This window comes from Megalobrama amblycephala, linkage group LG23 (assembly GCF_018812025.1).
Source record: "Megalobrama amblycephala isolate DHTTF-2021 linkage group LG23, ASM1881202v1, whole genome shotgun sequence".
Classification (NCBI taxonomy): Eukaryota; Metazoa; Chordata; class Actinopteri; order Cypriniformes; family Xenocyprididae; genus Megalobrama; species Megalobrama amblycephala.
The window spans coordinates 3,427,395-3,452,788 of NC_063066.1; the positions used below are offsets into that span (position 1 = coordinate 3,427,395).

General features: G+C 37.5%; 1 protein-coding gene across 9 annotated transcripts in view; it reads left to right on the forward strand.

Moving 5' to 3' along the window:
• enox2 (ecto-NOX disulfide-thiol exchanger 2) overlaps window positions 1–25,394 on the forward strand; it is a 287,212-nt gene that overhangs the window by 44,442 nt on the left and 217,376 nt on the right. For 3 of the 9 annotated variants that reach the window (XM_048175874.1, XM_048175873.1, XM_048175875.1), the window contains exon 2: window positions 21,906–21,979. The exons of 1 other annotated variant lie outside the window; for it this stretch is intronic. In XM_048175874.1, coding sequence (XP_048031831.1) covers window positions 21,906–21,979 — 74 coding nt within the window. Of the gene's footprint in view, window positions 1–18,178; window positions 18,256–21,905; window positions 22,057–25,394 lie in introns of those variants that run through there. 5 more of the 9 variants (XM_048175880.1, XM_048175879.1, XM_048175883.1 and 2 more) reach the window with 4 other exon arrangements.

Genomic DNA, 25,394 nt, shown 5'->3' on the forward strand with positions numbered 1-25,394 from the left:
TTCAACACAAAAGATGAACATGACGGCACATGCTAGTGGATGAGTTGAATCAACTCCACAGCAACTACATCAATTTATCCACTAACTATTCAGAAACGTCTAAAAGTCGTAACTTCTTCCTGAGTCTCTCCATCAGTGTCGACTCCGGTTTGAACAATGTAAGGCTGAACACTTTCGTCATTTTGACTGCGTGAGATTCTTCAGCTTTGTTGTTGTTGAGCTGTTAAAGCTCCGCCCTCTTCTGGAAAGGGGGCGGGAGCAGCAGCTCATTTGCATTTAAAGGGACACACACAAAAACTGTGTGTTTTTGCTCACACCCAAATAGGGGCAAATTTGACAAGCTATAATAAATGATCTGTGGGGGATTTTGAGCTGAAACTTCACACACACATTCTGGAGACACCAGAGACTTATTCTACGTCTTGTATAATAGGTCCCCTTCAATGTCCCGTTTACAGATTTAGTAATATTTACACACTATTGACATTTTGGGAAATGATTGCAATGCAGTTTGTGTACAAGTCAGAGATCAGCCAAAAAAAAATGCTCAATCAGTACGTCTCTAATCCTCTCTAAATTAAACAACTACAGCAGTTAATCTGAGACATTTGTTGTCCCGTCCTGCTGAAGTTTATTCATATTTATTTTTTAATACCGTTAAGACATGACAAAAGCTAACAGTGCTGGCTCACGCATCTAGTGGGACTGCTTTCATTTTCGGTTTTTATTTATTGCTTATTTTTCACTTGAGTGTTTTTTCCCACAGGAAATTAACTTAGTCGCAGTGTTATGGGACAATAGCGGGCAGAAATCGCTGATCCAATTGCACTACCCAGGGACCAGCAGAGCCATTTTTCTTCGGCAGGTCATTTAATGGCTCGTGGTGATGCAGGGGGTTGAAACCCAACAGTCAATTGGATCAGACAGAGATCAGCGGTGTGCTCAGTGCCATGTCTGATGTGTTAGGGGTCTCCTCAGCAAAATGAAGGGCTCTTCCGTGTGTCAGCTGAAGATAGCGTCCCATACCGGAATCATCCATTGTGCACAAGAGAATAGATTTACTTGGTCCAGACCAGCATGTATTGCTCCAGGCAGCATAATCTATATACAGTCATAAAAAAAAGCCAATTTAGTAGCAGACAGGAAATGAATCATGTTCAAAGTTTACTCTGTGAACATATTTTCAAAGGATGCCCGAGCTCTTTCTGTGACCTTCCTAAAGTTAGGCAGCTTGTAGCACCTGCTGTCTGGCTTCAGATTCCTCAGGGAACGTCAACACAGCTGGAGGGATATAAATTGCCATGGAGGTTATTGTTCTAGCGGTATTTAACCTGCAAAAAGCTTCGGATTTCAGGCAACTTACATCTTTTAGCAGGGTTATTGTTATGCCCTAGACATTCAGGCTATTGGGGAATATTTGATTTCATTTATTGCACTGCTATTTCAGGTAATAATTTCAGTGTTGCCATGGCACCTCGCTGGGAACGGGGCCATCGTGAATGCACATCGTGAATGTTTCCTTTTTACTGGGGCGAAAGCCATAATTCATGTTTTTCACAGAGCGAAGGAGCCAAACGAATAATAAACGGAAGGAGAGCGCAATGTAATTTCTTTCTTCCCCTCATCTGGCCGGCAGAGGTTTAGATGGACCGACTAACAGGTTGAAGCGTAACCTCGGTGTCAGCAGCCTTCGACGGGCATTTACATTCGTGGGCACGTCACCCAGGATGAAGTTAATGACCTTAGGTGCCGCAATCAGCCTTGATGATGGTGCCTTGCAATATGAAGGAATTGGTATTCACAGTGTCCACCGAAAACAATGAATTATTAATGCAGAGATTCAGGCAAACGCTCTGCTCTCTGAAGACACAGGAAGGACGGCTATGGGGTAAATGGTGGCTAGATAACACAATATAGAGGTGGCATGAAACCTGTCAAGGGTGAGAACTTCAGCATGCTGGGAATTTGATTCACAGTTAGCCCACCTACGTTTAGGTGGTTCGTTAGAGATTCTGCATCGCATCAAAGGTAAGTTTGGTACAATCTGAGTGACACAAGTTTATTTTTCTAGCCGATCTCAAAGTTCAGCATGCATTAATTGGAACTGATGGTGCGTTTGATTGATTCCTCCGCACTGAAGTCTACCCGGTGCGGTTTTTAAGTTTGTTTTCTTGTCCAACTTCGGTTGAGATGTATTTATTTTCTTTGTTGAAGTTAAACTGTTGCCAGATTCTCAACCTGCCAGAATCTGAGGATGAGCCATCAGAGACAGCTGTGAATGATTTCTCCATATTGGCACATTTTCCTCTCCAACATGTGGCCAGTGCAGTTAAACGAAGCACCTTTGGCTTTCTGCCTGGGAATTCATAACAACTTTACATCCAGTGGAAGCTGAACATTTTAGTGCCAGCCCTCATATTGTTTAGTGGCCGAAACTTTTATTCAGCAATGGTGCATTAAATTGATCAAAAGTTACAGAAAAACATTTTTGATTTTTGTTTTTAAAGAAATACTGTTCTAAATGTATCACGGTTAATATTTAGCAGCACAACTGTTTTCAACATTGATCATAATAAGAAATGTTTCTTGAGCAGCGAATCATCATGATCGTGAAACGTCAGCTTTGCCATCACAGGAAAAAATTACATTTTAAAATATATTAACATAGAAAAGCGATTTTAAATTGTCATAAATTTTCAGTGTTTTACTGTATTTTTGATCAAATAAATTAAAGCCTTCATGAGCACACTCAAAAAAAATGAATTGTTGGATTATTGTTCCACGCAACAATATTGAGTAATTTGTACAAAAAACTATTTAGTTGAATGAACAAAAGAAATTCAAGTAAAGCTGACAAAATTTCTTTGAGTAAATACAAATCATTTTAATGTCACTGTTACATAATATTTATATGTGCAGTTTACTTAATAATGTTATGTTGATTACGTAAAGTGAACACTTTTTTTTTTTTTTGAATAATCATTTAAATAAAAAGGATACAACATATCAGAATGCAGCCCCTCAACCCAAAATGCACTCAAAAAATAACTAATTGAATTGAGAGCAGGAATTTCATCCTATAAGCATGGGTATATGAGTGCGCACAGCCTAAACACAGGCGATGGTGACCACAAGATTACAGAAACTACTCTAAACGTCCAACATAACTGAACATTAAACACTAACATAAACTAACAACATCTTTCCCTTTACTGAAAAACACATAAAACAACACTTTAATCCCTAAATTTACTCTCCTAATGCAGTCCCTTGCAAAGCATGCTGGGAACTACGGATCCACTGCACAGTTAGTTATGTCAACAATGGACTATATGCACGGGTTACTTCCTAGTTGTCGTTAAGCCAGCTCGGGCACTTCCGGTGAACTGTTATCTGTTCATTCTGTAGTCGCTGTACATCGACACAAAACCATCAATGGTTGACTTTTTAATGTTGTATTTATATTTTAACGCAGTTATTACATTTACCTAATTTGCCAATAAACCAGTTTTATTGATTGCAATAAAGACGAAGCTATTGGGACTGTTTAAAAATGCCGTGTCTGTAATTAGACACACACACACACATTTTTTCCCCAGCACTTTAAATGTTATTTTTAATGCGATGACCACAAACATAATTTGTTTATCCTTCTGAGATTGTCCCCATTGTAAAACCGAACGTTTAAAAATGTAGCAAATTTAACATTTGATAAAAAACACTTATTTAAAAATAAAAAAGACAGTAATTAGGTGGCGGCAAAGTAGCATTTATTTGCGCACATATCAGCCATTTCCTCTAAACGTTTTTCACTTCGTTTTTGACTAAATATTAAACATTATAAAATAACTAGGTTTGAAAAAACATTTTGTCAATGTGAAGTATGAAATACTCACAAAATCTTATGAAAAACAATAACTTTTCTTGTGAATGAATGACACAGAAAGCGAGCGCCGCTCTCTCTTTATAATCACAGCAGCTGTCAGTCAGTGCAGAGCAAGATCAATGATTTCAGCACACAATTTATTCAATTAATCTAACTAAAGTGCACAATAAATATTTAATTTTTGAAGCTTTTTTTCACATAAAAGTGTGAAAACTAATGGTCGAATTGAATTTAGCCGAGGAGGAACACTGAGGTACGTCTTTATTTATTTTTTTTATGCTGTCTTACGTTTGAATAACTAAATTAATGCTATGCCTGATTATTTAAGTGAATATAATCTGATTCTAAACTAAGTATTACACTACTGATGCTCAACACACCAGCACATGACTCTCACCGGAAGTTTTCGAGCTGGCTTATATTATTGCGGAAGTTCTAAAGAACGCTCTGTGCATATAGTCCATAATGTGTGCGTTTCACACAGCAATGTTAAGTTGACTGAACAAACACTTACTAAGTAAAGCTGACAATACTCAATTTTAGTAGAAACAACGCAGTTAAATTAAGTTCATGTAGTTACATGAGTTTTTTAAGTAATGTGAACAAGGGTGGTTTGAGTGAAACTCAACTCATTTTTTTGAGTGCATAAGAGAAAAAATCTTACCAATCCCAAACTTTCGAATGGTTGTGCATGTTGTCCACACTGGCTATGTTTACATGCACCAATTTTCGTCAATCCGAATGAATCGAATCCGATTGCAGATCTGTTTGCATGTACTCTAAACATCGTAATCTTATTCAAATATCCGTTTATATGCGTTTTATATACATTCTGATTAAAACTTTTGTGCACGTGCTCTTCTCTTTTTTTATGCCAGTTCCGTTTTTAGTAAGTTGAATACAGAAGGCGGTCTGGCGGAAGCTAGATATTTTACTTCATTATTTATTAAGTTTTTTTTTTTTTACACATGCATTGCTTCACTCCAGAAGGCTTCTTTAACTCCCTGTGGAGTACGCTTATGATGAATGGATGCAGTTTCTCGCTGGTATCGTTCACTGCCGTTATAAAGCTCGGATGCGTCAGGATATTTATTAATATATCTCTGATTGTGCTCATCAGGAAGAAGAAAGTCATATACACCTAGGATGGCTTGAGAGTGAACAAAAGCTTGGGGTAATTTTCATTTCAAAATGAACTAATCCTTTAATCTTTAGCAAATCTCTAAATGATATTCATTTTCATACTGTGCATTGTAATATGATGCCTTGTAACTAAATTATGTATAGTATTTTAATATCAATGATATATCCGTTGCATTGCATAAATAATTGTCTGATTATCATTCCCAATATTTTAATATGAGTGCATCCCTAATGTCCACTTCTTTCTTCTAGTCTTTTAATCTCTACTTGATGCCCTGGCTAGTTTTATAGGCCAGGGGATAATTGATTTACTAGTTACCCGCCATCAAGTGCTAATGTTTCCTAAAATGGCTTTTATAGAGCAGTGTCCTGTGTGGCGCGGCCTTTAGGTGAAGCATGTCACGGCACAAGCGCTATTACTCAGGAAGTCAGATATCATCAACACGTCTGGAGTCCCACTGAGCTGCAGGCTGGATTCAATTGACCACAGTTCAAAGGAAGATAAAGGCTAATACAGAGGCCATTTACTGTCCGAAGTGACAGTGCTGGTGATTTTGAGCAATGTTGTGGTTTGAATGTATAGAATTGCTTTGGATAAAGCTTCAAAAATATTATTTAAATATATTTAAAAATCCTCATGGATGGCAGGACCCAAGGTTTCCCAGCAGAACATTGCCCAAAGCATCACACTGCCTCCGCCAGCTTGCCTTCTTCCCAAAGTGCATCCTGGTGTATTAACTTCTTGAGCAGTTTGAGCTACAGTAGCTCGTCTATTGGATCGGACCACATGGGTCAGCCTTCGCTGAGTCTTGGCCGCTCATGATCCTGTCTCCGGTTCACCACTGTTCCTTCCTTGGAGCACTTTTGATAGATACTGACCACTGCAGACCGGGAACACCCCACAAGAGCTGCAGTTTTGGAGATGCTCTGACCCAGTCATCTAGCCATCACAATTTGGCCCTTGTCAAACTCGCTCAAATCCTTATGCTTGCCCATTTTTCCTGCTTTTTCCACTTGCTGCCTAATATATCCACCCACTAACAGGTGCCGTGATGAAGAGATAATCAGCGTTATTCACTTCACCTGTCAGATAATGTTATGCCTGATCAGTGAATATATACTATATAATGTATATGAATGCCCATGTCGTATTCTAATTTATTTCACTAAAATCCCAATTAGTTCTATTTATTTTGCGCTGCCATTGCATTCATACCATTATCTTTTATGAGTGCTATAATATTACTGCAGGCAGAATATCTCCCACTCTACCATGAGCTTTATTTTCATGTGGCTCTTCAATCCTGTTTTGTAGTCATGTTAATTGGCTAATATTTGTTCTTTTAATAGAAACTCAAAACAAAACCCATTTAACAGCACAAATGGTGTTGACTTTATGGTTGTGGCTGGGTCTTGGATGCACACTGAACACATCCTTCTCCTGAAGATTTTTATGTTAGTTGTTCTGGCTTGTATTCATCATCTTAAAAATAAAAAAAACAGCAGGGAGCATTTTTACTGACCCCCATTAGGCTTGATGCTTGTTGTATACTGGCTAATAAACAAATCCTACAAAACATGGCTGCGGGTCTCAAGATGGCAGCCGCCACAGGAGGGTTCATGTCTCTTACGAGACCACACTTTGGTGATAAATAGACTATTTGTAGTAGTTCGCTGTGATGTCTGCACCAGTCTGTGCGTATATTGTTGAATAAAGTCGTTATTTTTGTTTTGTTTTTGCTCACAAAAAGTATTCTCGTCTCTTCATAACATTAAGGTTGAACCACTGCAGTCACATGACTGTTTTAACGATGTCTTTAGTACCTTTCTGGACCTTGAAAGTGTTGATTATATTGCTGTCTATGGACGAGTCAAATACCTCTCGGATTTCATCAAAAATATCTTAATTTGTGTTCTGAAGATGAACGAAGGTCTTACGAGTGTGGAACAACATGAGGGTGAGTAATTAATGACAATTTTCATTTTTTCGGTGAGCTAACCCTTTAAGTGCGGCATTTGGGACAAGGTGTAGCTTTGTCAAGTCTTTGACATTATTCATGTGAGAGTGTGTCATTTTAAATATATTGTTCAAAATAGATTTTATTTAAAGTTGGCATGAAACAGAAGTTGTGATTATGCTGCGTTCACACCCGGTCTAACCGTAATTACAAGATGGCAACCCATGGCATTTGTACCCGGAGCTGTTCACGTCCTCAGACTCTGATTTATGTGTATATATCAACACTATCAACGGCGAAATTAATCTGCAGCAGTCAGGTGGTACAACTACAGCTTAAGTTTTTTACATTCATTATTTTTGTAATGATATGTGCTTTGAGACATGAGGTAATTTAACACCGTCTCTCGTGATGCTTTGCAGAATTTCATGTGTTTTGAAGGAGGTGTGGCTTAGGAGACGCTCTGAAGGGAGGGCGGGATCTCATGCTGTCAAAGCAAGCTGGATATCAGTGTTGACTCCGGTTTGAACAATATAAAGCTGAACACCGTTACTGACAATCCTCATTTTGGCTGCGTGAGATTCTCCAGCTTTGTTGTTGTTGAGCTGTTAAAGCTCCGCCCTCTTCTGGAAAGGGGGCGTGAGCAGCAGCTCATTTGCATTTAAAGGGTTAGTTCACCCAAAAATGAAAATTCTGTCATTAATTACTCACCCTCATGTCGTTCCACACCCGTAAGACCTTCGTTCATCTTCGGAACACAAATTAAGATATTTTTTGATGAAATCCGATGTGAATCCTCCATCGTCAGCAAGATAATCAACACTTTCGAACGCCCAGAAAGCTACTAAAGACATATTTAAAACAGGTCATGTGACTACAGTGGTTCAACCTTAATGTTATGAAGCGATGAGAATACTTTTTGTGTGCCAAAAAAACAAAATAACAACTTTATTCAACAATATCTAGTGATGGGCGATTTCAAAACACTGCTTCATGAAGCTTTACGAATCTTTTGTTTCCAATCAGTGGTTTACTATTTGAATATATTTTAGAATGTAATTTATTTATGTGATGCAAAGCTGAAATTACATCATCTTCAGTGTCACATGATCCTTCAGAAATCATTCTAATATGATGATTTGCTGCTCAAGAAACATTTATTATTATCACTGTTGGAATTGTGGAAATGATGATTTTATGCATGTATACTTTTTTGCTTCATGCATTTTTTAAAATGCATAAATAATTGAATAATTAAATACTTACATAATTTTGCCATCAAAATTTTGTAATGTGTATTTAGTTTATTTTTATTTTTCTTTGGATCAAATCTGCAAAACCCAATCTACATTTATTTGTGAATATTTTTAGACAGGGCTGCAGCATGTCAGTTCATTCTGTAGTTTAATGCAAACTTGAACAAGTTATGACAATAATAGACCCAGGTTTCTCACTTGAAAGCTGTATATTGGCTCTGAACTGTATAAGTGTGGTGCTCAGTGTTGTGTTGTTGAGATCAGGGCTCTCTCTAGAGACGTCTTCCATTCCACACAATTGGAAAGCACATTGCAGGTGATAATCGGCGCTCTAAACAATATTCTGATACGCCGCGTGCCCTTTCTGTCACTGCGCTGTGTTGTTTCTATGACAGTGACATATGAGGATAATAACTGCAGATAAAAAGGCCATTTTGGGAGGCACTTCCACATCAGAGGCCAGGCCGCAGGTTGTTTCCTATGGTAACAAATGCTGCAGAGAATCGAGCGCCAATTCTGTTAAAATAATGCTCATCATTATAATGATTTGCTCCAGAGGCAAAGCACTTTTTGCCAATGTAGCGTTCAGTCAGAAATGCTTTTTTTTTTTTTCAAACGCAATATAAAGAATTGCATCTCGTATACTTAACTACCTTGTTATGTTTGAATAGAGCCATTTTATTCAGAACATTAAACATTATATTGTCGAATGTTTTTGTTTATGAATTCAGCTGTTGGTTTGTTGATCTTCACGGCGGAGGTTGTAGCTGTGGATCTTGTGGTTGTTTTGAGCTGCTTGTCGTGTTGGAGATAAATGGTGTTAGATGGGCTGATTCGTAATCTCCTCATCTCCTGATGGTGGTCCGTTGGCGCTGTCTGATAAGGCCGTGTTCATCAGAGGAGGTCCACTGATCTGTGCCATCTGTGGCACGCTGCTCCCGCACCTTAATGCCAGTCTCAGGAATAATAATGTTTGCAAAAGTCACGTTGAGAAATCTGTTGGTATGATATTTTGAAGAATGGAACAAATCAGTTTTGAAGAATATCCTGGCCGCTATATTCATTTTACATTCATGCATTTGACAGATGCTTTTATCCAAAGAAACTTACATTGCATTCTAGGCATACATTTTATCAGTTCATGCATTCCCTGGGAATCAATTACATGTCTTTGGCGTCTGAGCCACAGGAATATTTTCAATATGTGACTCTGGACCACAAAACCAGTCATAAGGGTCAATTTTTTATTATTATTAACTGATTTATACATCATGAAAACTGAATACATAAGATTTCCGTTGATGTATGGTTTGTTAGGATAGGACGATATTTGGTCGAGATACAACTATTGGAAAATCTGGAATCTGAGGGTGCAAAAAAATCAAAATATTGAGAAAATCACCTTTAAAGTTGTCCAAATGAAGTCCTTAGCAATGCATATCCACTCACAAAAATACATTTTTGATATATTTATGGTAGGAAATTTACAAAATATCTTCATGGAACATGATCTTTACTTAATATCTTAATGATTTTTGGCATAAAAGAAAAATGTATAATTTAACTCATAATTCAGTCCCTGTAGTTTTTCATGATTCCGTGATTGCTGATTGCAACACGAAATCAACAGAATGTCGCATTTTTTTTGCAATACTGCATAATTCACACTTTTACCGTGAAAGAATCACAAAAAAAACGAAATTACAAAAAATAAATTATGGAAATGATCCCTTATTTAAAGTTGTAATGCATTATTTTCACAAGGAAACGGATGTCATGCATCGTTATGTCAGTGAGTGGCCTGTGTGAAACAGTGAAAACGAACATTTCTCACTCGCCGTTTCACATAAGTGCCCAGGACTGGGCAAAGCGGTTAAGAAACATGGATGAATGACCAAATAAGAAGTATTACATGCTTGATAGCACTAAAAAGAGTTATTAAAGCTCTGTATAATGTGAAAGAGAACTCAATTCGGTACTGACATACTGACCAATTTCAGACTGGCTGCGGATTTCTGTGCGTATGCTTGTGTCCTGTCAGCGTGTGAGTACTGAATTCTGTTCTCTTTATTGGCTTATTCCACGTGATTGGTCAAATACACACAAAATTATTTCAAAATGTCCAAAATGTTTGGATGTGTGCCAGTATTGGATGCGCACATTAATTTGGATCTTAAAGCGATAGCAACATAATTTACAACAACAACAGGGAAAAAAAAGAGAACTGTTTGTATCTGCATCTTTGTTGTGGGTTGCTTATGATTTTGGTCATATTGCCCACCCTAAGTGATAGACATATATAGATATATACTGTATAGATATGTATATAGATATATATGGCCATGTTATAACAGAGAATTCGGTAAGAGACCAAAATAAACAATTGATACATTTTGTTTGTCCTTTGTGTCATGTAAATGCAGTATCCTAATTATTAAAAAAAAATAGATTTTTTTTAATGCAAATGTCTGTGAATTTTGTATTTTATGCAGCTTTAAAGCCACTTATTATTTTTTGTTAAATGGAAAAAAGCAGCTTGGTCATTCTTCAAAGTCTTCCTTTTTCATGTTCCAACAAGGAAGAAAGTAAATCAGATGGGTTTGGAACTACATGAGGGTGAGGAAATAATGACAGTTTCCATTTTTTGGTGAATCAATAATTTAAAAAAATGCAAAAATTCCACTGTAAAGAAGACTCTTCACTAATTTTAGCCTGCAGTTCTTTCTGATCCTTTTAGATGCTTGCAATTTGAAAGCCTTTTAATTCGTTCTTATACCATTGTAAGCCTATGCCATAAAACACAAATGCAAGCACCACTTATGAAACATTACTTCCAGCAACACTTTTTCTGAAAGAAATGTTTGAGAGAGGCTAAAAGCTTTCCTTTCTGCACATTACAGAGGAAAATTCATTGAAAAAGCTTCCAGTCTTACAGTAAAAGCCTCTAATGTTGGTTCTCTACGGTTCTGAAGACCAAGCAGGCATTTGAGGTTTGGTCTTTATGGAGGACTTGGTACGTCTGGCCAACAATTTATAGTATCTTCTCAGACCATGAATAGTATGATAATTTGCCTCTCGCTGTAGAGAACAGGAGATTTCTTCAGCACCCGAGCCAGGATTTCTACTGCACAGAGAGAAAGAACATTTAACAGACTTGGCCTAAAGTTCAACTTCTCTGCTTTTTGTCTCTTAGTACTGCAAACGGTACATTCAGCTGAAGAAGATGGGAACTGTCCAGAGGTTTTCAAATGATACATTTGGTTAATGTGCATTGCGCTGGTTTGGTGAATTCTTGAACATTATATGTAGAGATGTTCCCTCGTTATACCCTGTCACTCAAAATCTGATCTCAAATGAGCTGCATCGCTGGGAAAAATAAGACATCATTCTGTTTAGAGAACTAATCAGTTTCTTGTTGCTAAAAATGGAGAGGAAAGAGTTTGTTTAACCGTAGCAGTGCATTATGCATCCTATTATGAAGAAGATGAACTATTATCAGTGCATGAATCAGTCATTCAGAATGCCAACAATTATTATTTCCCGCATTATAAGCACAGAGCTTATGATAAAATAATGCACAATACTCGTGAGCTGAAATCCCCTAGGAAATGGATCATGTGGGCTCCACTGCCTTCACTCCCTATTGGTATTTTTGATGTGCACGTTGGCAGTCGTTTAGTTGTTTTTTGGCATGACTAAAATGTACAGATAAGGATATGTCTGTAAGAGCTATACATTTCAGCTTATTCAACTACAGACACTGTATCAATTGCGCCCACCATGTTTTCCCACTGACACGACTCCAACTCGGAAACTCTGAGCTCAAAGAAGTTTCCCACTCGTAATTACAACTTTGTAGTGGTGTTCATGTGTGCTCAACTTGTAAATACTAACAAAAAAAATCTTTACAACAAGACTTGAATGCACCAATATACCAAAATTTACACTGGCCCCACTACAGTAATAAATAATATATTTATTTGGCGTACTGTAGTTATTGTTTTTGACCCATGTCAAACTCCTATAAATTTTATATATTGTTAAAGAAAAGTAAACAGTACTAAAATAAGAATAAATAATCAAATTATGATCCATAGCACAAATAAATACAATAGAACAAATATATAAATGAAATTATCAGTGCTTTTCAGGTAGGTCTAACAGTAGTTTTCAGCTACAGAAATTGTATAAGGTGATCAAATGTAAAATAACACTGCAATCTTCGCTGTATAAGTTAAATGTAGATTAATCCTTATTAAAGTTACAAAAGTTATTCAGCCAGGAGCAGTGAGTGTTTTTTTTTCTTCTTTGTACTTGTTTGATTAACATTAGTGACAGACAGCAGCAGGAATATTAGGCTGCTGTCACTTTAAGAGCTGCACAGATCCAATATACTGATACACACGTTTTATTTCTCTACTGTTTACGATCACTTAAGACAGAACCGATTATGTTTACTAGGATACTCACTAGACTTGTGCCGATATTCGGTAATGCGATAAATCGTGATAATGAATATGCACGATATTGTTATCGTGGGCATTTCAAAATACCGTAAATAATAATTTATTACCAATTATTATTTTTTTATAATGCAATTAAGAATACTTTACCCATCAACCGTATAAAATGCAAAACATTGCTGTATTGTGCGTCAAAAGAACACGCACTCAGATGTAAACAAACCCAAAGTACATGAGAAGCACATGGCGGAACGAGTGAAGAAGACGCGCTGAATGAAAGTGCGCGTTCACTCTCTGACAGCAGAGGGCGCTGATGGAACAGCAGAATGCAGCGGTTACCACGGAAACTGCGCAAACAAAGAAAATGCGCTAGTTAAGTTTTTAAAATGCTTCAAACAGCCATTAATTTTTTTGTAATATCAATGTTGTTCATCACCAAATACTTGAAGACTTAAAAGTCTATTTTCAAACCTTATATTTTAATCTGGGCAGCGTTTCCCAAAAGCATCGTAAGCCTAAGTTGATCGTAGCTCCATTGGTTTCAATGGAGCTACGATCAACTTAACCTTAAGATGCTTTTGGGAAACGCTGCCCTGGACTACCTCATGCCCTAATTATTAGAAATGTTATGATTATTTGGTATTGTTCAGAAAAAGTTTGAAACATATGTCTTCATTAGTTAACATTTTAATTCATTATTACCAAACTGACAATAAAAATACTTATAAAGTATTAAATATTCTTAGTTAATGTTAATTTCTTAGTTACTGTTTAATAATTCAAAAGAGCTTATTTAATGGACCTGAGATAAAACTAACAATAATCAATTGTATTTCTTAACTAACATTAACAAAAACTAATACTTTCTGTAACAAATGTAGCTATTGCTCAATCTTAGTTAATGCATTAAATAATGAGACCTTATTGTAAAGTGTTTCCTGTTGTTCTTTATAGCCTAATTCTTTTGCATTATAATCTGTTTGAAAATTTTACTTTATATATTTTTTGTGTTTTGTATTATTGTATTTAAACATTCAGAGTTATTTTTGTTATTACAAAAAGAGTTCTTAAACCTGTTATACTATAACACTTTTTTTGCAACTTATTTCAATATCGTGATAATACCATATACCGTGATGATAAGCTTCAGCAATTAATCGCAACATGAAAATTTGATACCGTCACATGCCTAATACTCACCAATACTGGCATTTTCACATAGATCTGTGTAAATCTGTCCGTTGAAGTATAAGCAGAAGTGAAAGAGAACTAAATTCAGTATTTGCACGCCGTCTGTTGCGTGGCTTTATGTGAGCACACTTCGGGTGTGCGTTGTGCGCACAAAACTTCTCACACAGCATGTGAGTACTGAATTGAGTTCTCTTTGTGTCTTGTTTTGCTTGAAAATTCAAATTGTCAAGGCTTAAGCATCTTTCAGACCTGCAGATTTTGTCAATTTTTCCATCCATCCATCCATCCATCCATCCATCCATCCATCCATCCATCCATCCATCCATCCATCCATCCATCCATCCATCCATCCATCCATCCATCCATCCATCCATCCATCCATCCATCCATCCATCCATCCATCCATCCATCCATCGCAAAATGTCATTGATGCAGAATCCTGCTGTCATTTGTGGGCACTTGTTATGTCCAGTTTAAATTTAGCAAAAAATGCAATAGTTTAGTTGAATGTAGGCTGTTTTATCAACAGGTTGTGTTGGACAACAATGTGCTTGTTGTGTTATCTACCCATTTAAAGCCCCCCGATGTTCCATTATGTTGCTACCTGCTGAACTGCCTTCATACACAGTACTTCTGGGAATCATATAGGCTTGAAATACGCTATAGTGATGCACCTTGGTTTTGAGACGCAGTCATTGTCGTAATGGGATCATTAGTGCTTCCATAACAAGAACCTGGACAAATACCTAAGTACAAATCCCATGTCTGCTCTACTGTTGATAGCATGTACAATAATTTAATAGATTGTGTACTTATTTTTTCCCCCAGTTTTGTAGTACTTAAGGAAGGTCAAGAGACATGCCTTATTGTTATGTTACATGTTATTTCTTGGCAATTCCAATCTCGTTGACTAAATATACCCTCATATGAGATGCATCCTCCGCTTGATAGGAGGGAAGATGATGTCTGTTTCATGCTGGCCAGTGCCATTACTGAATCATTTTCATTGGGCCACTGACTGAAATCTAACCTCGTATGAATTCAAATGCATTTTTAATGTCCATTTTGCCCAAATGCAGTCTTATATGCCTCATAAGTTCAAACACGTTGCTAACAGCCCTGCAAGCTACAGTCGAGTTTGAGGAATAGACATTATATAGTGGTGTTCATCATAAGGAAGGATTTTTTGCTAACGTTTTTCTGTCAGTTATGACGGCTGCGACCAATCACGTTCCTCTCCCTGCAGGCTCAACCTCAGACTGAAGACTGAACCGTACTCGTTTGTTTTGGACACTTGACTACACTTGCTGCGTTTGAGCCACAAGATTAAATGCACACATTTGATTCAGCACACATAAAGACTGTGTAAGCAATTTTAGGTAAACTGCCACTATACCGATGGGAATTAAACGTTTGTGCTTCTGTTCACTGATTATTATTTCATTAACAATAAGATCTTACTCTGAGCAGTTAATACATGCATGCGTTTCATTTTTTTCTGACCTCATAATCAAGACTTTTCTCTGGTGATGCATGCAGGACATTTAGGGGCCATTTATACAACACCATTTTCCACTAAAAACTGAAAACTTTTAATGCGTTTTGGGCTGCGTTTTGTGGGTCTGAAATGGCAACGTATGTGCATGCCGGTTTTTGACGTCATGCACATACATATTACATGTTCAGTCTATAGGCATAGTTTTTCTTTACAAAGTGACATCGCCATCTACTGGCCTGGCATGAATAATACAGCATTCTTAGTCGTTTTCACAGATCCGTGTGAACGAGTATCATTTTGACAACGTTGCGAAAAACGCAAAGGAAAAACTTTCCCGTTTTTAGTACATCATTGTGATGTAAACGTAAATTCACAGACTGGACAAAGATGTCATGCTAATCAATATGTGCGCTCGCCACCAACTGGACAGCGGAGGTAATTACAGTTACTGGCTACAATAGATCACCCTCAGTGTAATCTGTCAAAATGATGGACCACGTTTAGATTTTTCTGTCACATTTTAGTACATAATCCTATTTTACTACATGTACATGTTGAATAAAACATGCCCAAAGTATTTTAAAATTGCATTTACCTTGTTTTGCAGTTGTATGTGTGCCCCAGACTGTTTAATTAGAGATCTGAGATGCATGATTTGTTTTGAGATTACATGGATTTGTTTTGCCTTTAAATGGCCATAAAAACTTTACTTTGCAGATACCCAGTTATTCCATTTACACATTCATTTGCGCATTCTCATCTGTTTTCTTCTCATGTTTTTTGAGTTAAAATCTGTGTATTTAGGTCTGGCCAGCTAAAGTCTCTGGGGCAATGGTGACTGTTCCCATGTCAAGAGGTTCGAGTTCATTATTACCATGTTGAGGACAAAGAGTAAAAGAAGTGACAGGTGTGTCTTGGACATACTGCTATTTGAGGAAGACAAACCTCCACAAACTCTCTGAAGACAGCGCTTCTGTACTGAAATTAATTTCTGTCTAAACAGAGGTGGTTTTTTGATTGTATTATTGACTGACTCTTGATTTCATAACATATGTTTCCAGAATGATGCTCTCTTTCTTAATCCGTGTATCAAAGCATTCACAAACCAAAGTGATGAAAGAGGGCGCTCATGATTTCTGACATTTCAATTATAGATCTTAATGAAACCTAGATGTGTGATTACAGTTTTGAAACTGAAAAAGATAGTCAGAATGTACTGGATGGGTGGGTTAATTTATATCTTATATATTTTTATGCATTTTATTTCATAGTTTAAAAAGTAAATGTAGAACAGTTCAACATTTACACTCACCAAGCTTTCAGAAAGTTCTTCGGCAGTTGGTCATTAGCTTAACGAGGAACTGCAGATTCACAAAAATGTTCTTTGAAAAGAATTTAAGACATTTCTTATGATAAATGCTAAGAAGTTTGTAAGAATACTCCTATGTGCAATTCTTAAGAGGTTCTCTAATAAGAAAATTACAGGCTTTGGAGTTTCTGACTTTATGGCATTTCTTGCCAAAGACCCACTGATCAACTCAATAAAAACACACAATTATTGTGTTCTGCCTGCAGATTACTGTAATAATCATAATAAGCATGCACACTATTTTTGTCTCAAATAGCTTGACAGAAGTTCAGCACTTCCTAAGTTTTTTCCTTCTTTAAAAACAAGCTGAAGAAACAAAATAAGACAATTGGGAATAGAATATTGAATGTGCCTGTGAAGTTTCAGCTCAAAATCCCCCACAGATCATTTATTATAGCTTGTCAAATTTGCCCCTATTTGGGAGCAAAAACACGCTGTTTTTGTGTGTGTCCCTTTAAATGCAAATGAGCTGCTGCTCCCCGCCCCCTTTCCAGAAGAGGGCGGAGCTTTAACAGCTCAACAACAACAAAGCTGGAGAATCTCACGCAGCCAAAATGAGGATTGTCAGTAACGGTGTTCAGCTTTTAGACGTTTCTGAATGGTTAGTGGATAAATTTATGTAGTTGCTGTGGAGTTGATTCAACTCATCCACTAGCATGTGCCGTCATGTTCATCTTTTGTGCAAAACCCGTATGGACGCAGGCTATCCATGCTAATAATGAGACTCTAAATAGTGTTCATTGCTCGTCTGTGCAGCCAACGACAGAACAGTTAGCATGCTTTGCTCGAACTTTTGCAATGGCGGCTCTGTGGGTGGAAACGTGCAGATTAAGGGGTGGTAATATTATAATAAGATCCCCTTACTATGGCTCGTTTTTTCACATGCTTGCTGAGAAAGGCTCGCCAAAACAAAGTTACTGGGTTGTCCTTTTTTTTTAAACACTTTCTAGATGCACTGATTATAGCACTTAAACACGGAAAAAGTCTGATTTTCACGATATGTCCCATTTAAACGGAAAATAGCACTTAAGAATAATTGTATTCTTAAGAATGCTTTGTGAATCTATCTCCAGATGTTTATCTAGGATGTTTAAAGTTTCTTCAGAACACCATGTGGCATCACATATTGTGGAATATTCTTCAATTTAAGCAACTGATATGAGGAACAAAATAACAATTCATCTTCACATTTTTGTGACAGGTGCCGTTTCACTGAAAGACTGGATAAATGCATTTTGGCAATTGAATATGTTTCTTGGTGAATTTAGATTGCCTTCTCTAAGACATTTACCATGCTGTCGGAAAGTCATCTGTGGTTTCTCACTGATCATTTCTCACTAATGATAAGACGGAAAACCTGAGCTGTTTCATGGAGATATCTCAGTCTCCCTTAAAGTCTGCATTGTTTTCTTCGCAGGGTGCCGTCACCGGGAGATTGAGTGTCTGGTTAACACATGATGTTCAAGGACTACAGATCTGGCCGAGCTGTAGGTGAGTTGATATGCATTCTGCTGATGGAGGTTCTGTCTGCTTGATGCACCATCAGAGACACTTTAAGCTTCTCATTCACAGGCAGAGTGTAGATCTCACGGGCAGGAAAAGGATTTGTTGGCAAGATCTCTGCTGCACACCTGATAAGACTGTCAGTGAAAGGCTGCTTCTCAATAATAAGGGGTTTCTCCTCGAGTTCTTTGGCATTTATTTTGTCACGAACAGGTGGAAATGTCTGCTGGATCGCCTCCATCACTTTTCAGTTCTTGTTTGCGCTTTCTAAATGACAGGAAGTTTAGATTTCAGAGCCCGCCGGAACCTTTTATCAAGTTTTGGGAGATTAAGCTGAAAGGTGAGGCTGATACTGCTTCAGATGTGTTTTTCGAGCCAAGAGAAAAGTATAGGGTTTAATCTGATATTAGAGTGTATAAATAGCCCAAATGTTTTTATGCCAGTGGAGGACTAGTGCATTTCAGAGGATAAATCATAAAAGCAGAGTTTTTTTTCTATGAGATGCCAGGTAGCCAGATGGACGTTCTGTTCAATCTCTTGTGTAAACCCTATTTGAACTCTGTCCTTTTTAGCTTTTTCTGTGAGATAAAAGCTTTGTGCTTGTTAAACCAACCAATCAGTTTTTTGCTAAATGCATTCAAAAATGTCTTAACTCAATTTTGAGATCTGACATTCAGCATGACGGACAGGTCTACAATCACACAGGAGAATAAATGTTCGAATTCTTGATGGCAGAATTGCCAGGCGACTGTGAGGAAATTAATTTCTTGAACTCATGAGGAACATGAGTCTTATTAGGCTCTGTGTGGGCCGTGCCGGTAGGCTGGCTTGTGTTGAATCTGGAGGCACATGGCTTCGCCCTCCCCATAGGTGTCCGGTTTGCGCCGCACAGTCCTGCTGCAGCTGTATGAGGGCAGATTGCCTCATTTACACAGGAGCTTTTCTTCCACTTTCCCCTTATCTAGCCCAGCACACAGAAACTGTTGACTGATGACTTCCTCTTTTCCACAATCAAGGACAGCCGATCCAGGAATGTATTTTAATGCCAACTATACTATATGCCATCACAAAAAAGAGAACCAATTGTACAAAGTTTAAGTCAACATGAAATCCAAAGTGTACTGAAAGGGGACATATCATAAAAATCGGACTTTTACCATGTTTAAGTGCTATAATCGGGAAAATCCCAGAAAATGTGAAAAAGGACAATCTAGTAACTTTGTTTTGGCAAGCCTTTCTCTGAAAGCATGTGAAAAAATGAGCTGTTCTGATTTCACTCCCCTAGTGACATAGGAAGGGGATCTTATTATAATATTACCCACCCTTAATCTGCACGTTTCCACTCACAGCGCCGTCATTTTGTTTTTGCAAGAGAAAACGTGTACCAGTTCTAACGCCATGGCAAAAGTTCAAGCAAAGCTTGCTAACTGTTCTGTCGTTGGCTGCACTATTTAGAGCCTCATTAGCTTGGATATACTGTAAGTTGATCCTGGCAAGCTCGACGGTGAGCACATGCTAGTGGATGAGTTAAATCAGCTCCACAGAAACTACATAAATTTATCCACTAACCATTCAGAAACGTCCTAAACGTTTAAAGTTTCTTCCTGAGTCTCTCCATCAGTGTCGACTCCGGTTTGAACAATGTAAGGCTGAACACTTTCGTCATTTTGGCTGCGTGAGATTCTCCAGCTTTGTTGTTGTTGAGCTTTTAAAGCTCCGCCCTCTTCTGGAAAGGTAGCGGGAGCAGCAGCTCATTTGCATTTAAAGGGACACACACAAAATGGCATGTTTTTGCTCACACCCAAATAGTTTTGCTTTGCATTATTCCATTACAAGAAGTTGAAGGTCTGCAATTAATTTAGTGCTTCTTTGCCTTAACGTTAAACCCCCATTGCAGTGAGTTCTAAAAGTTCACAAAAACAAAATCTGATTCAGTCCTTTAATTTGCCTCTTGAAAATATGAACTAAATCTGCCTGGTTTTAAAAGGGCCAAAACACCAAATGGCACAGAACTGCAACTCGGCCTGCCAAATTCAAAGCCATTAAAATAGCTGTTAACTGACTTTCACCACAAAACCTCTACAGTGCAGAAGCCGCCCTCGCCGGTACCAGCATTGTGAACTGGAACACAGTGTCCTGAAGTCCTTGAGTGATAAAGTGAGGATTTCTGCTGCCGTTCAGGTCCGTTGGAGACGTTCACTTCAGGTATTTTTCTGGTATAGGTCCTAATGCAGTTTTAATATTGACATTCTCTCATCTTATCCAGCACCGCCTCACCCTTGCCTCCTTAAAGCCAAGACGCACCAAGCCAAATGTATATTTTTACAGCTGCATGCCACATTTATTTCCCTAATTGCATAAAAATTTGTGCCAAATACATAAGTAAGCTCATTTTACCTCTGAAAAATCATCTTGACAGCTGTTTGTATCCCCTTCGGCTTTTGAATAGTCAGAGCTAATTGTTAAGAATGGCAAAAAAAATTCCCTAAAAATGACAGTGACTGAATGACTCCAAACCGACAGTGAGCTTTAACTCAGTTACTGTGTCATTAGTGCTGCTGAACAGGCCAAATATGAAAATGTAAGTGAAAATTAAATAAGAAAAGCTATCCATTATCTTAATAACAACTTAAAATAACAAGTGCTCCAAACATCTGTTTATTCTAAAACAGCTTTGATGAATTGCTATGTTCAGTTGCCAGTTTTAAATATTCACATTGCTATATTTACCAGACATTGGCATGACGTGTGTTATATTTTTAAACCCTTTATATACTTTTTATGATGTTGTCTTTTTTTTTGCATTTTTATATTAGTTTTAAATTTACATTTATGCATTTAGCAATTACTTGTATCCAAAGCGAACTACATTGCATCAGTCCATGCATTCCCTGGGAAGCGCCATGCTCTACTGTGCATACTGGAATGCCTGTATTTTATGATTTCAGTGCAGTGAATTGCCCTGTATGTATTTGAAATTCTCTTTGTGTCTGATTTCCAAGGCCTTCAGGATTTATATTTAGGTGCAACACTTTTCAGATACGAGTTGGACCAAATAATGGGCAGAATTCCAGTTTAGCTCTTGGGATTTTAATTGCTTTAGTGACGCAGTGATTGAGGCTTGAGCAGTTTTTTCCCCTTCCATTTACCCCGTTTTTTCCCCAATGAAAGGAAGACGTCCTATAAAGTAAAGAGATTCATTTCTTTTAATTAAATGTGTGGCTTTCTTGACTAGAACCTAGGTAATTTGCTCCCAGCTAATGCAATATTTTTATTATTTTTTTCCAGTGCTCATAAAATAAGCAACTTACAGAAAGCACATGGTTGTTTGAAATCAGGACAAAAGGAGTAGAGTCAGTCCCTCAACTTGGCATGAATTAAATAAGAGCACAGACCAGCTTTTAATCATTCTCTGTGAGGTGAGAGAATTCATTAGATGCTGCCTTGAGAAACTTTGGCCTGTTTCTATTGTGTTCATGTTATTAAAACATGAACGCCATATTTTTGACTAACAGAAAATGGGTAATTAACAAACACACTTCCAAAGACCGAAGAAAAGCATCTGTCTCACACAACAAGTCACATTATTGTGGAGAATCAGGATGAAAATGCATGTTACTGTATTTGCTGTTTTTCAGCCAAAGGCAGTCGGCTCCAGCCAGGGGCATCGCTGGTGTCTGTGAGAGGAGGGAACTAGCTCACCTTTGTAAAGGTGAATCATCTGTCAAACACCTACAGCTCCATTACCACCAAATAAATGATAGCCGCAGATGGGAACGAGGCAACATGGTTAGATCTTCTTTTCTGTCTTTTTCCCAAAGTGTGAATTTAAACAGAAAAAAGCCAGATGCTATCAAATTATTAGTGATAATTGTACCTGTTGGCAATGGTTTAATATATGATGTGGTATGCTGAGATTCGAAGGGGAAAAAGCCTGTTCGCTTAGAGTAAATGAAAGGAAAGTGCAATGCTCAGACAGACTTTGATTGCTCTTATTGAGCTAATTTACAGATAAGAGCCGTGACATGCAAGGAAGCTCTTATGTGAAACCCTGTCTTTAAAGAACTATTGTTTTTCACTTAGGCTTAATAACATATTATAGTAACATATCAAAGTCCATGTTTCCAGTGCTTTTAATGTGTCACTTTGATGCTGTGATATGTAATTGCCTCGCAGCACAAATGACTCAGGCGCAGCTTTGGAATATTTTTACGCGACTAAAACAGCGCCATGCCACATTTATTTCCCTAATTGCATGAAAACTGTTTAAAATGAGTGCCGAAAACATAAAAATGTTCATTTTACCTCTGAAAAATCATCTTGACAGCTGTTTGTATCCCCTTTGGCTTTTGAATTGTCAGAGCTAATTGTTAAGAATGGCAAAATAAACAGTTCATAATGAATATGCCAATGCTTGCATCCATGCACATCAAATTTTCCGTAGGAAAGCAGCTGCCAAAAACGATGGCCAATGTCGACTTCCGTGAAACCGAAGGAATACGGCAACTTTGTCAAGCTAATTATATTTGCATCCAACATCAAAGTATATAAACATACTCTTAAGCAGCACATTCAATCTACTGTAGATATTTAAACTACCCATCTACATTCTTGACTTTTAGTATGCTAATGCACCCAAATTATATAAAGTCTTGATTCCTTTCCCCCGAGGTTGTTGGTCTGCAGCGTTCATCAGGTTTAGCAGCTGTAGCAGGCCGCGGTTTCCACCCACACTCTTATCATGCTTTTATGAGAGCGTTGTAATGTCAAATGCTGTGCTCACAACACCGTTCTCCACTGCTCTCCTCCTAACCGCGACGCACAGTAGAACTGTAAATTCCTGCTGAATGTGTTAAGACATCTGTTATGTCCTTAGCTCTAAAAAGTAACCCTGGCTATGCCGCACAGTTCAGGCTTGAGATTCTGAGCTGTAAACATGGAGGTGTTAAAGTTCCAGCAAGCCAAAGGATTATTTAAGCTCTCCTGGACCCCCAGCATGCTGACAGTCATATGTTCTGCTCATAACACAATGTTGCACTCAGATTGTTATGAGGAAAATAGAAATCGTATCGAAGAAAAACAGCTCAGGTGTTTGTTTATATTCTGGTCGCCAACATTGCTTTGTTGGTTGGAGATCTTTTTTATGCATTGCATTCTATTTTATGAAGTTGAAGGTCACCCAAAAATCTAAATTATGTCATGATATCCCTTTAGATTTTCATTAAGTGTGCTTGCTTCGATGCTTGTGTGTATGTGTATGTATGTTTATTTATTTTAATTTTTTTTATCTGGCAGAACATTAGTTAGCATTTCCCTTGTCCACTGCAATGAATGGTCTGTACTTGTGCATTATTTAAGAGGCCTTGGGGTTTTAATGTGGTTCCTGTTATAGTTTATACTGTATGGCAATTAGCCCTTGAGTTTAACTGTTGCTCTGCTCCCTCTACTGGTACATACTCCAACAATATAGGTGCACTTAAAGGGATAGTTCACCCAAAAATGAAAATTCAGTCATCATTTACTCACTCTCAAGTTGTTTCAAATCTGTATACATTTCTTTGTTCTGCTGTACACAAAGGAAGATATTTGGAAGAATGTTTGCAACATAGTATTTTTTTTTTCCTACACTCTAAAAATGCTGTGTTAAAACAACCCAAGTTGGATTGAAAATGATTCAAACACAGCGATTGGGTTGTTTTAACCCAGCAGTTGGGTTAAATGTTTGCTCAACCTGCTGGGTAGTTTTATTTAACTCAACTATTGTTTAAAATTACTATATTGCTCACTTAAAATGAACCCAAAGTATGTTGGAAATTAACATTTATTAATATGTTTAATAAATGAACATTTTTAGATGAAAAATAAGTAAACAATAAACATTTATTAAATTGCTTATTAATAAATGTTCACCTTTTGATTATTATTGTTACCTCTAGTGATTATGTGTCTGATTTTTAATTTCCAACCTATTTTGGGTTCATTTTAAACCAGCCATATAGTAATTTTTAAACAATAGTTGAGTTAAATAAAACTACCCAGCAGGTTGGGCAAACATTTAACCCAACTGCTGGGTTAAAACAACCCAACTGACCCTTTGCAAAGACCCGCCCCCCTTAGTTACTGTTGCTTTGTCCGACAAGCCGTGGCACTGTCATGTCAAGACAGAGCAGGTTATGATATTAAACAAAGTCCCGGCTTTCAAACTGTAATTTTTTAATAAATTCGAACAATAAAAGCCGTTTTGTGGCTCTTTAATGTGTCGTGACAGATCGCTGTAGCACCTCAGATCAAGCGGCTCATGAACCGATCATTTCTTAGTTAATTTATAGCATCAAATAAACATGAATGAACATGTGAAGGATATATTTTTTTTTCAAATGCGAAAAAGACGTAAATACACACCATTTTTCAAGTTCAAGTCCACTGAGGTTAATCTTCTAACTCCTGCTGCTTTGTTGGACAAAATGGCGGATTCGGCGTTATGATTGGTTAGATCGCTTGTCAATAAAACTCCCAGCGAAGGGTCAATTGTTGGGTTTTCAACCCACCTTGGGTTGTTTTTAACCCAGCATTTTTTAGAGTGTACTATGGTAGTCCATGTGGGGCGAGATCAGGGGTGCGTTTCCGAAAGCATCGTTAGCCAATCCCATTGAACTCTATTGGTATGACGGAACTTGCAACCATAGTTCCCTTTGGGAAACGCACCCCTGCTTAGTTACAAACATTCTTCCAAATATATCTATGTATCAGAAGAAAGATATTTAGATACGGAACAACTTGAGGGTGAGTAAATGATGACAGAATTTAATTTTTGGGGGGTGAACTATCGCTTTAACAGTGATAAAGAAAACACACAGGTATCCTTTATTACATCTTATTTTATTTATTACAATTTATAACAATTACAGTGGAGTTTCCCGCACAAATAATAATATTTTCAACCGATTTTAGTAGGCTAGTACCAAGTTATTGCTAGCATTTTTCAAAAACAATACCACGTTGCCACACATTTCCCCTGAAAATCCACCATGTCGCTCTTATAAAACATTATTACAAGCTTACTGTTGTGAATCGAGACAAGATAATGAGATAGTTTTGAACACTGGCTGGTTATGTACTTGCTCAAA